This window comes from Pholcus phalangioides, unplaced genomic scaffold (genome assembly GCF_987345545.1).
Source record: "Pholcus phalangioides strain wild (caught in Gottingen) unplaced genomic scaffold, Ppha-v1.0 ptg000022l_1, whole genome shotgun sequence".
NCBI classification, from domain to species: Eukaryota; Metazoa; Arthropoda; class Arachnida; order Araneae; family Pholcidae; genus Pholcus; species Pholcus phalangioides.
Window position 1 is genome coordinate 9,001,859 of NW_028301615.1, and position 12,911 is coordinate 9,014,769.

The following is a 12,911-nucleotide window of genomic DNA, read 5'->3' on the forward strand; positions in this document are numbered from 1 at the left end:
CAGCGAGAAACCTGACAGTTATGTCATCAGAGGACTTGACCCAAACACGTCCGACGAGGATGTGCTCTTTTCTTTACAGGAAGCAGGACATCAGCCAATAAAAGCCCAGCAGATCAGACGACGCCGAGACGGGGCCAAACTACCGCTATGGCGGGTAGACATGCCCCAGGAGCCGCGATCAGCCAAGCTGCTTGAACTGAAGTCTATGGACTGTCTCCGAATCAGGGTTGAGCGATTCCGGACTCACCGCCCTCCCAAGCATATCATGTGCTTTCGCTGCCAGACGTGGGGGCATCACTCCTCCGGCTGCAAGGCAACAGAAAGATGCGTGAAATGCATCCTAAACCATGCGTCCCGAGATTGCCCAAACGTAAGGGGCATCGACAAACCGCAGTGCACAAACTGCAAGCTGTTCCACACAGCAAATTACAGAAAATGCAGTTTCTCTCCATATTCTAGGTCCGAGAAAACCGATGACAGCAGAAAGAAACCTGTCTCCAAGCTAAGCCAGGTGCCCAAGCCAATCCAAGGGGTAGAGAGAACAAGCTCTCCTCGGGAAAATGTGACAATGGTGCCCAAGAGCTCATCTCCATCCTTCTCGCCAGACACAAGTGTCGAGGAAAACAATGCTGATCCTGTTGAGGAATTCGCCATCTTGTTCCAGAACAGTATCCTGAAATTGGTGCGAAAAGATAACATTCAGCTCCAGCACGCGATCGCACGTTTCGAAGCCAAGGCGAGAGAAACAATACGATTGGTGCAAAACTCAATCGATTTATCCAGGCCTTAATCATCGATTACCGATCCATCGATGATCAATCTTTTAAGCCATCTTGTCTCCGGCTGGAATTCCCTCTTTTTCTTCCTCTATCCTTTTTGTGTCGTCCCCTATCTATGTGTTATTTCTTTTTATTTTTTACTACCTCTTCTCAAAAAAAAAAAAAATCCCCCAAAAAAAAAAAAAAATCGAAAATTTTTGAAAAAAGAAAAATCTCTCTATTTCTCTTCTTTTTCCTTTCCCCTCTGGACTTTGTTTTTTCCCTCATATCTCCCACAGGTCAGCAGCCAATCCTGAAGCAGACGAACTATTGGCCAATGGCGCTCCGACATTGGACTTGGGGAAGCTTTTTCTCTTTTAGGTGCGACAAGGTCATGGTGGCATTTTACCTGCGATTAAGTTAGGGCCGGAACATGAACTTTAAACTCCCAATTTTGTCCTTACACTACATCATACACACACTTCTCATTCATTCACATACACGATCCAATATAGGTCACGTACTTCGTGGCCCGCGGATAAGACTGGTAGAACGGCCATAAAAAATTGTGCCGCGGAACCAGCAAACCAATTTTAATTCAGTTCAGTTCATCCAGTTTATCAATTCTCCTGATCATGCCAACCACTAGTGTTGGGGAAACGTTGAGAACAAACTCTAACGGACGACGGTCTTCGAACCCGAAAAAACAATTTTTATCAAATGAGGGCCGCGAAAACCTTATCAACTATTTTCTTCAGTATATTACAAATTCTGAATTTTTGAATAGCACACACAGGTTCAATAATGTAAATTGACGAGCTCAATGAGTGAATGAATTTATTTATTAAAAAAATATTCAAACATAATGTACATAACTGATGAAAGCAAGATTTTGCAAATATCATATTCACATTTTCACATATTTTTCTGCACTAAGTAATTAGTTACTACGCTGCTTTAGAGTACCAGTAAACTTTGAATTACAAAAAAAATATGCTTAAATAATAGAAATATAGTTCTTTTCTTGAAACTGCGTGACCCAACAGCAATTAATCTGGAGAAGAAAAAAAAAACAAATATATATGTTCGAAAGCAATACTTTAAGAGAGCCAAGATAAAAACTCAACAACTGCAAATTGAAAATTACAATTATGGCAAAAAATAGTCCACACGTAAATGGTAAATACCCATATTTCTTTATCTTTGACCCCAGTAATAGGTCAATACAGGGGCGCAACAAAATACTTTGTCCCCCGGGCGAGCCAGAATTTTGGTATCCTCTTGCATGTAGAAACAGTTAAAGGATGAATTCTGCACCCCGTCCGGTCCAGCGCCTGGGGCACCAGACCCACATGCCGCCCCCCCCCCAGTTGCAGCCCTGGGCCAATAATAAGCCAATCTTAAAATCTTAATAAATGTATAAAAGCATCACGACATTAGGATAAATAATCACCAATAAAATACACACATTGATTCCTTTTAATAAATATATTTGTATGTAGCTAGTATCCTACAAACCAAGCTTTCTCTCCTCATCTAAAAAGTAAACAAATAAGCAATGACGAGCAAAAATGAAACACAAACTTTTCTTAAAAATATAAAGACACTGAGACTCTATAACATTATTAGTGTAAGTGCATAATGTAATTTTTTCTGACACCACACAGTAATTCATTGTGTACAATAGATAGATGTCGATATGTATAGCAAACTATTTCCAGAATTTTACCATTACTCATCCAAAAATTTAAAAGAATATATAAATTACAGGTGACTAAAAGATGAAAAAGACAAATATTTAAGATACCAAAAAAGGTACGAAAAAGACATATTTATGTAAAGATGTTCAGATAAATTTCACTTAGCTTTAGAATTTTTCAAACTTCTCAAATTTCTCGTATTCAGAGGAATGGATGTGTGAAACGATGTTGATAGAGTGATAAATAATTACACCTGCGCACTCACTAAAGTGGGGGAGCCTATTTTATAACTTTCAGTACCTAGATTGAGTAGCTTAGTTACATTACCAGTTTATTATTTCAATTATATTTTCCTAAATAATTATTTGTTTCTTGTTCAGTGAAATTATCCTTCAATTAATTTCAATAGAAATAGAAATAAGTGGTATGAATAGAGTTTTCTTTTAACGTAATCTAGGTTGTGCGATGGTAAAGGAAAACATATCAACAATGGGAATATATTGAGCATACAAGAAAGATTGAATTTGTACACATGCAACAGTTCATATTTTCAGTGAACATCATTAGTGTGATTACAATTTGGACAATGAATATAAAAACCATTTTCATAAAACGGGGTAAATTTCATAATACATATTTACATGTAGTATTATTATGTGTGATTAGTTGTGAAAATTCGTGTTCTGATGTTGTGGTAATGGACATCAGAAATAAGTGTCCACCAGTGAATGAGAGAAACCTGATTTTCACGTTTTTTTTTCTTGCCATCATAATAATGTGTTATGTGCTTGTACGTCTGTATAACGAGATTTGTTGCTGACAGTTGTCGAAAACTCTTTCCTGCTTTCGAAATTTTTTGCACACATTGGGCACCTTAATGCTTATTTTCTGAAATAATTGTATTCATATTTTTTGTACTACACTTACCATGATATACCAAAATGTCACTATTAAAATGTCACTTTTTAACCACAAAGTCAAAAATTAACAAATCAACGATTACAATGCCAGTTAACTTTCTTTTTTTTGTCATCTTTCTTACATCAGTTTCTAATTCCCCTCAAATTTTACTCACACAACATATTAAATGTAAAATACAGACTGCAAAATAAATTAAGTGAATTTTTGCTTCATTATTTCTCAAATCTGTGGCTTTTTTTAACTTGCTGTGTGTTGAGCATTTGAAACTGCAGGCTTCGCTAAGCACTAAAATGATAAATTAAAGAAAGAAAACATGCTGGCAATCAGGCCCGTCATTTAGGGGGGGGGGGGGGCGTTGCCCCCCGGCTTTTGAAAATACTCTACGAATGGTATATATATATATATGCGTACCTTTAGTACATGCTCTTTGCCCCTCCCCCCGGAAAAAGTTGAAATGACGGTCCTGCTGGCAATATTAAAAACTAATAATATTTTTGAATATTGAGGTTATTTTCGTGTATCTATGGTTTGAGGAAAAAATAATTTCATCAAAATTCACAATTTTTGAATGCATTTTTCGCGAAATGTCAATTTTTACAATTGCGCACACGATTACACAAAAATGGTTAGACCAATTATTATGAAATTTTCTACACTTACTAAACTAACTTAGGGCTATAGAAGGAACTAGAATCTTTGAGATTCACAGGAAATTAAAAATTTTGAATATTGTAAAAAATTTGAAAATTTAAAAAAAAAAAAAAAAGATACTTTCCTCCATAATTTCTTAGAACTCCTAATTCATTGAAATTCCACATTCATATCCTTTGGAAGGAAGCACAAGCCATAGGTCTAAGTAAAAATTACTTATTTAATCATGCGTGCAAAACACCTATGTTTTTGTAGAGGCAAAATTTAACGTGCAAGTTTTTTTCTTCAAAACTCATGGTGTGTATGAAAAACTTAAAAGCATTTTCCATGCAAGATAATGATGCAAGTTAAACATATGATGCACATTTTAAAACATAATCATTAAACTAATTCTAAATAATTTAGCAGAGTAATCACTGCATATGCCTTGCATGAAATCCTGTGTCGCCTTGAGGATATGAACCGCACTAAACGAAACAGTTAATTGTTCATTTTCTGGCTTTATAATAAAGGGAATAGAGAAAATAAGGTTATTCGAACACATTACATACCAAATCATTGCTCAGGACTTTTTTTTTTGGGAAAGAGCGTAAATCATCCCAAGATAGTCTCTCTGGTCTGTCAGTGGTCATGTCTTTCTGTCTGTCTGTTCAGAAATTTTGGAACGCCTATATTCTTTTTCTGTTGAGGAGTGAGAGGTTTTGGAGGATTGGGAACCTGCAACTATGGGACACAGCAGTTTGTTTCAACTTCTTCCAGCCATTCTTGCCTTTTGAGCTCAAATAGGCTTTCTTTAAAATGTACCTGATTTGAAAAAATGAATAAAAAAAATGTTTTAAATCAAGATAAAAAAAAAAAAAACAATGTCAAACAAAAAAAGTTCATATCGCTTAACATGTACGAATAAATATACAGTAGACTATATAGTAAATTCTATGACATATATTTCTAATTGCTTCCTATTGTACAGCTCTTTATCAACTGAAATACAGCCAAACCTCCTTTTAAGAGACGTCTCTTTTACATGCTAAAATATCTCTGTGCCAGTTCTTTGGAATAAGAATTTCAGTAATTTATCTCTGAACAATGGACACTTATACAAGTTTTAATAGTTATTTTCAAATGATTATTTTAAGTAAAAGTGATAAGAAATTGTCTGAAGCTGTTTCAGAATAAAGCATTTGAATTTCAATTGAACACTAACAACGTAAATATATTAAATACACATTAAACAGCATATATTTACCTGTTATCTAACAAGTGATATAAACACCTTTGCTCCATCACTACCACCAAAAAAAAAAACAGCATAAACTTTAACCCTTCCCAAATTATGGCATTGTCTCGAAGTGAAGATTAAGGGTAGAATGAATAAGCTTTGAAACATTTTGTACATGTATAAAAATATGTGAAAAAGAAGTTGAAAATAAAGTTGTGGTGAAAAACCCTATCTAACATTGATGGGGGGGGGGGGGGTGCTTTTAATTTATTTTCCTGGACTAATGCCTCCACTATACTTAATTTGGCTATATATAGAGCCCCTTGAAATATCTTTGATAAATGGTCCCTTTAATTTGCTCAGTACTGTAACACTAACGATTACTAACAAACACATAATTTTGTTGCTTATTGTAAAAAAAAATAATACGGACAGAAATGAAAATAAACTGAAAAAGTTTTTTACTATATATTGCATTTTTAATTCCACGGAATACTCTCAATGTACAAGCGATAAGTCGCCAAATCGGAAAAGCTCACTTGAGTGATCAAGCAAGATTGCGGGGCTGACGTCCAATTAATTCGATTTCGACTTGTTTTATTAATTAAAAATCTCAAAATTTATAAACTATTTACGATTCAAACATGTCATTTGCTTTAAACGCATAATAAAATAACTTCTCTGAAACAGCGATAGGTAGTTACTAAGTAGCGATAACTCGCCAAACGGTTGCTATCACTGAGCCGCCGCCTAGTATCCATGAAACTGCTAATATTTCAGAGATTATTGAGATAAACTTTCAGAAGTTTGAGGAACGTTTTAGTAGACTAGAGAGCATTGCCCAGATCATTCCCGGAATGCAGTCAGAGATAGCTAACTTGTCAAATGCTATGCGCTCAAACGTGAACTCATCTGGAGCAAACAATTGTGAATCATTGCCAAAGCCTGTTGCTACCGCTTCGTATGCCCAAATATTGACTGATACTTTGAGGGGAAAGGAAAATTTGTCAAATAACAACACGTTTCGGGCAGTCCACCCTCGCTTGAAAGTGGATGATATTAATGAAGTACCACCTGACCGTTTACAGCGATCCAACGTCGCAACTGGGACTGATCGGCGTAATGAATTCAGAGTGGGAATGTCTACGACGTCGCAGGTGCGTGTAGTGCCGACGGTTCGCAGACGTCGGTTGCTGGTGAACAGATTTGCTCCAGAGACATCTATCTCGGACGTACGTCGCATACTGCAAGACACGCAACTCGAGTACGACTGCGTTAAGCTGAATACAAGTAACTCAAACAACTATGCATCTTTTGTACTAACCACTGTCGATAGTAATTGGGATTCATTGAGTGATCCATTCCACTGGCCATCTGGTATACACATCAGAGAGTTTTTTGGTATTCCCAGATATCTTCTGGAGGATCCGGCTGGAGATTGTACTATAACGGAAGCATTGCCAGGGCAGAGGGACACCTCTAATCAACAATGACTGTACGGAGAAGAGTCATCGTCAATTACTTCAACAAATGAACACGCATCCGATTCTGAATCAAGAGTTACAGGTATATTCATGAACCCCAGAAGTATTGTGAATAAAATTGACGATTTGCGTTGCTGCATTCAGTCATACGAGGTCGACATTCTGTGTATAGCAGAGACTTGGTTACATCAATCAGTTTCGTCTTCCTTGATATGTCTACCAGGATACGATATTTTCCGATACGACAGAGAAACTACTGCGGGAGGAGGTGTATGCATTATTATTCGAAGCAGCCTGAAACCTAAGCTGGTGAACGTGCATAATGGAAATCAAGATGTTGAGATAATATCGGTGGATATAAAAAGCGGAAATAGGAAGTGCAGGCTTATTACGGCGTACGTTCCACCAAATAAAGCATGTAATTTAGATCATTGGTGTGAGTTTTGGAGAGAACTAAGGCATTACTGCTCTGCGCGCTTTCCGGTGATTTTGGTCGGGGACTTCAACATGCGGGGAATCGATTGGATAAACGGGAGATTCTCGTCTGAATTGGAGTCACAGTTCATGTCAATATCAGCAGAACTAGGCCTTGTTCAGTTGGTCGATTTTCCCACGAAAGGGGAAAACTTCTTAGATCTTCTGTTTGCTACCGATCCTTCGGTGGTCTACGACGTATATGCACTTCCACCCTTCTGCAACAGTGATAATCCACCGCACTTGCCGATACACTTCTCATTGCATATTACAACAGGATTAGATTGCCGATCAACACTAAACTATCACAATGCAGATTATCCAAGATTATCAGCTATTGTAAAAGATCTGCAGAATCAAGTACTGGCTGGAACTATCTCAGCTGCGGATGCTTTGCCAGCTCTATATCTGCGGTCTCGTGAACATGTTCCCCGTCAAATGAGATTTAGAAAAAAAGATAAGGTTTTACGAATGCTAAACAATAGGAAATTGCATGCTTGGCGTCAATATAGATCAATACCTAGTCAAACCACTAAAGAACAATACAAGGTCATGGCTAGGAACTATGCAAATTACGTCCAAGAGAAAGAGAGTTTACATCTCCTCAACCTCTGTAAAAATCGTGATCGGAACTTTTTCCACCGAGATGTCCGCAGTAGACTTCGTGTATCCCGGGACATACCAACGCTAACTGTGAATGGCACCACGATAACGGAAGATTATGAGAAAGCAAACGTTTTTGCGGACATATTTTCTGGTTCATATAATTTCAGTTGTTCCGGTTACGACTATCGTTATCAAGGCCTTATGAATGATCATCCCTTCTTTCGTGACATGTTCAGCACTCAGACGATAAAAGCCATTATTGCTTCTCTTCCTGGTCGATCATCTCCGGGTCCTGACGGAATACCCAGTTGTTTCTACAAACGTCTTTCAGACCCGATATCTTCTCTACTTAGCTCCATCTTCACATCCTTCTATGACTACGGGTCTATCCCATGCTCTTGGAAATCTGCAGTTATTAGTCCAATTTATAAGAATAAAGGCTCCAGGGCAGATCCGAATAATTATCGCCCGATATCGTTAACCGATATATCCTGCAAAATTTTCGAGAGATGCATCGTCAATCAGTTACTTCCATTTGCCGACGATATGGGCTTAATCCCCTCAGTTCAGTTTGGCTTCATTCCTGGCCGCTCCTTACCAGTGCAGCAGTTGATTTGTCATGATATATGGGAGAGTGCTATAGACTCTGGACAAGAGATTGATGTAATTTACGTCGATTTCCAAAAGGCATTTGATCAAGTAGACAGATTGCTACTACTGAGGAAGCTAGCTTGCGTGGGGGTTCCGGATAAAGTTGTGAGGATAATTCAAGAACTGCTGTCAGACAGAGTTCATCAGGTTCGCGTAGCCAGCGTCATGTCTAGAGAATGTCAGGTGCCAAGCGGAGTTGTCCAGGGATCGGTGTTAGGCCCGATCTTATTTACTTTGTACACTTACGATATTACTCAATCTGTGTCACCCATCTCTCTATTGCAATTCGCGGATGACGTGAAGTTATTCTCTCCAGTGGAAAACACTAGGGGCTTAAGAATTGCATGCCAACAACTTTTCCAGTGGAGTTGTCAGTATAAGCTACCTATTTCATCATCAAAAAGTGGATCAATGCATTTAGGTAGACGCACCGATCCTGAATATTACCAACTAGGTAATGAAACGTTACAGCAATTGGATACATGCGTGGATTTAGGTATTGCAATGAGCCGCATTCTGGATTTCACTGATCATTATCATGGCATAGTCTGCAAAGCTAATAGAATTTCATATATGTTACGTACGGCATACCGTAAGTGTGATGCGCATACGTTGTCATATGCTTTCTGTGTGTACGTTCGCCCGACCCTGGAGTTCTGTTCGCAAGTATGGAGCCCTTACAAAATCAAGGACATACAGCTCCTCGAAAAGCCACAGAGGTCGTTTACTAAACGAATACCTGGCATGAGCGGTCTATCTTATTGTCAGAGACTTCAATTTCTGGGTTTACACTCACTGGAATGGCGTAGAATCGCTGCAGATCTGAAGATGTGCTACAAACTAGTCCACCAAAATGTTTATCTACCATCAAGAGAGCCTTTCTTTGAGATCATAGACAGGCGAGTTAACCTACGTAGGCATCGCTTCCAAATAAGAATACCAACAGCTAGAAGGGATTGCTTTTTCCACGGATATAGATGCCGTGTGGCAAGAATATGGAACAGTCTTCCATCAGAACTTGTATGTGCCTCCTACGCAAGATTTGCTTCCACTATTGGGGATTTCGACCTGGCTCCGTATGCGAAGTGCTTCCCGTACTGACTATTATTATTATTTTTTTTTTTTCTTCCAGTATAAGTGCATTTCATGCCTTCTGGGGTTATTGTAAATAAAAATAAATAAAACTAGGAATCAAAATCGTAAGCAATCAGAAACGTTTCAGGATTAACTTGCAATAAATTCAGGATTCAACTAGTTCTGTTCGTTAAAAATCCTTTACTTACGCATCATTTCTCCAAAATTTCACGGAATGGAAAAACCAGAAAATTATTGCGCATATTAAAATCACCGTAACTCTTATGCCACACACAACACGAAATTATAGCGCCAAATATCGTCTGCTATTTTCCACTGATTTTTTTATTTCCATTAATATCATTTAGTTCTAAAATTTAACAACATTATCACAAATATGTATCATAAATATGATTGTAAAAAATTTTAATTCAAAAAATAATTAAATTTTACTTACTTCGCATAGGGAAGCTCCGTTTCCGTGAGGAACTTGGCGCTCTAATGCACAGTTCACGATTCTTGCATCGGTGTTTATAAAACTCTAGAAATCCTTTTTTTTTTATCCGAATTTTAACATTCTGGAGCCGAAAATCACGGAATTTTTGCAGTAATTTAAAAAAAAATTGACAAAAATGATTCAAAAACGCTAATAATATTAATAAAAAGGAAGACGTCCTAGAGGACCCTACGGTAAGATAACATTGAGCAGCGCACTACCGAGGGCCAAAATGGCGCATGCGCCAGCCTGTGTATTAAGGTGTTCTAGCTCGAAGCAATTGGAACCGAGACTCGTCAGAACAGGCAACGTGTTTCCAGTCCTCAACAGTCCAATGTCAGTGTTGTCGGGCCCAGGCGAGGCGTAAAGCTTTGTGTCGTGCAGTCATCAAGGGTATGTTTGTCATGTTCTTTCCTGACAATTTCCACTTGATGTTAAGGACTTGCTGTCATTTCTGTTCAGTGCTTCCATGTGCCATGTATGCATGTTTTCTTTCAGGTGGCAAAGGAGCTGAAGCGAGTGATTGGCAACCGAGATCCCACGGGTCCATCTGCGGATGGATTGGTGGGGACGGAGTGCGGTGTTGGCATGGACGGGCGCGGGCTGCCGGAGGGGGACGGACGTTTGGTTCCGTTCTGTTGCTCCTTTGAGCGATGAGTGGCGGACGGGGATGTTCTCTCGTGGACTAGGGGAGCCTAGGGCCTCGGAATGTTTTTGCTGGGTCGGAGATCTGGCGGGCGGTCCACCTGTGCTCCTTCTTGACCATCTGAGGTTTCCTGGAGCTTCCCGGAGTGTGGCTGCTTGGGATGGAGTGGGGTCCCGGCGGGACGGACCCGGTGGCTTGCGAGTCGGGGGATGTTCGCCGGGCCAGGATGTCAGGAGAGTTCTCCCAGCATGGCCCAGCCGCAAGATAATCCACTTATATCCCGCAAGGGACAGAGCGGGGGCCATGTTTGGTGTTATGCAGTCATCAAGGGTGAGCTTAGGACGCTGATGGGGAGTGTGTGTAAGCGCACTCCGCTGTTTCACTGGAATTTTAAAGTTTTTGAGATCTGTCAACTCAAATAATCTTACTACAAGTGAGGCGAATGCATAATGGTTTTTTCAGTATATTATTTTTGTGATTCGGTCCATCGGTTGATGAGTTATGAGTCTTTTAAAGCTACGATGAAGAAATAAACCGTTTTTCTTCGTAATGGCGATCTCGTGGTCAACCCAACTCTAAGGCTAACGGCACACTTCGGTTCGGCTGGCGCGGTTGATGTTATCAGCAACCGTGGAATTTCGCGTGAAACAACTCACACTGCTGTTAGCAACCGGGGATTTTTATTTTTTAATGTCACGTGACATCTCGGGATTGGCTAAATTATTTTCGCCAAGCTGAAGTTGGCTACGATTATCATGCAAATTCGTGCTCATAAGTTGCATTGCATTAAAACCCCTCCTAACGGACACTCCTCAGATGCGGTCACCCCCCTCTTTTACTGCCAAATAATAATTTACAGTTGTATAATATATAAAAGTATGTATTTCAAACCCCTGATTAACGATCACCCCTCTTTCACGGACGAATTTTTTTGTCCTGTCAGTGTCCGCAAAAGAGGGGTTTTACTGTATATACTAATAAAAATTTCCAGGTAATTAAATTATTTAATTTTCTGTAACAATATTTGCCGTTGGAAATTAATTCGGAGTTGAAGAAAGACAACCCAAAAGTGTCCATTTTTGACCGCTCTTACAATTCAAGACCAAATTGCACAATTTTTTTTGTATATGATGACTGGCTATTCAAATAACATATTTTTGAAGTTTCAAAAAATTGGACATGAATTTAGCACGTTTTTCTTTGTAATTGAAGTAAATTTCCAATTAACTAAGTTTCTAATTTATGGAAATTAATCATAATTATAATTTCGGGAAACCTCAAATTTTAATTTCGGGAAACGCCAAAAAAAATTAAGGAAAAAATTATTTCTGTTGATGGTCAGGATTTTTAAGGAAAAAGAAATTTGCCGCCCCTCCGAACTTGCTATCCCGGCCCGCTTAACAGCATGTACATACGGCACCAGGGCCGCAACTAGGGAGAAGCAGGTGGGACTGATGCCAGGGCCGTCTTAAGAGTATTTATGGGCCCCCGGGGCAAGTGGTTTTCCGGAGTCCCAACCTGGTAAATCCTAGAAAATTTCAACCGGATCTCATTTTTGTGAGACCTTACTTCTCTTGAGGCCCCCGGGCCTTGTCCGGGTGGGTCCATGCGTTAAGACGACACTGACTGATGCCCCGAACTCCGAGCCAGAGGGGTGAGCAAATGTTATCCTTTCATCTCTCCTTCAATATTAAAAGGGGGCGCCAAAATGCGTGATTACCCCGGCTGACCCCCATGTCGTTGTGGCCCTGTACATCAATATGTATGTTGCAAGATTTAAGGTACATGCAGGGGATTTAAGGTACATACACCGCAACTGGATGCTTTTTTAACTGGAGCTAGCAGGCTTTTGGCGTCCCCGGGTAAGGAAAGGTTAGAAGGAGTGGTTAAAGGGGTAATTCGACGCCCCTCTAGTTCAGCACCCTGTACAATGGACCCGATCTCCCTAGTTGCGGCTTTGTGTGCGTATGTAAATCAAAAACTGCTTGAAAAGAACAGTAGTTGTGAAAATTGTCTTAGTGCAACTCTTCGATATTACCCGCATGCAACGTTTTATTTAGATGTTTTTTTCATTGCAAAAACAACAGATAGACAGCCACATTCATATACGATACAAAAATAAATACCAAAAAGACAGAATAATGAAAGAAAAACACACACAATGCAGCTCTTAGGGACATATTTCCTCCACGATTCATAGTTCTGATAATTTTTTATGAATTTATTAGAAA

At 39.2% G+C, this 12,911-nt stretch overlaps 1 protein-coding gene across 1 annotated transcript; it reads left to right on the forward strand.

The window, feature by feature from the left end:
• The first annotated feature begins 6,823 nt into the window (after positions 1-6,823).
• LOC149069429 (uncharacterized) lies at positions 6,824-10,691 on the forward strand. The gene is made up of 3 exons (XM_089250041.1): positions 6,824-8,231; positions 8,379-8,512; positions 10,533-10,691. Exons 1-3 carry the CDS (start codon positions 6,824-6,826, stop codon positions 10,689-10,691), a joined length of 1,701 nt encoding a protein of 566 aa, XP_089106167.1.
• Positions 10,692-12,911: the final 2,220 nt, after the last annotated feature.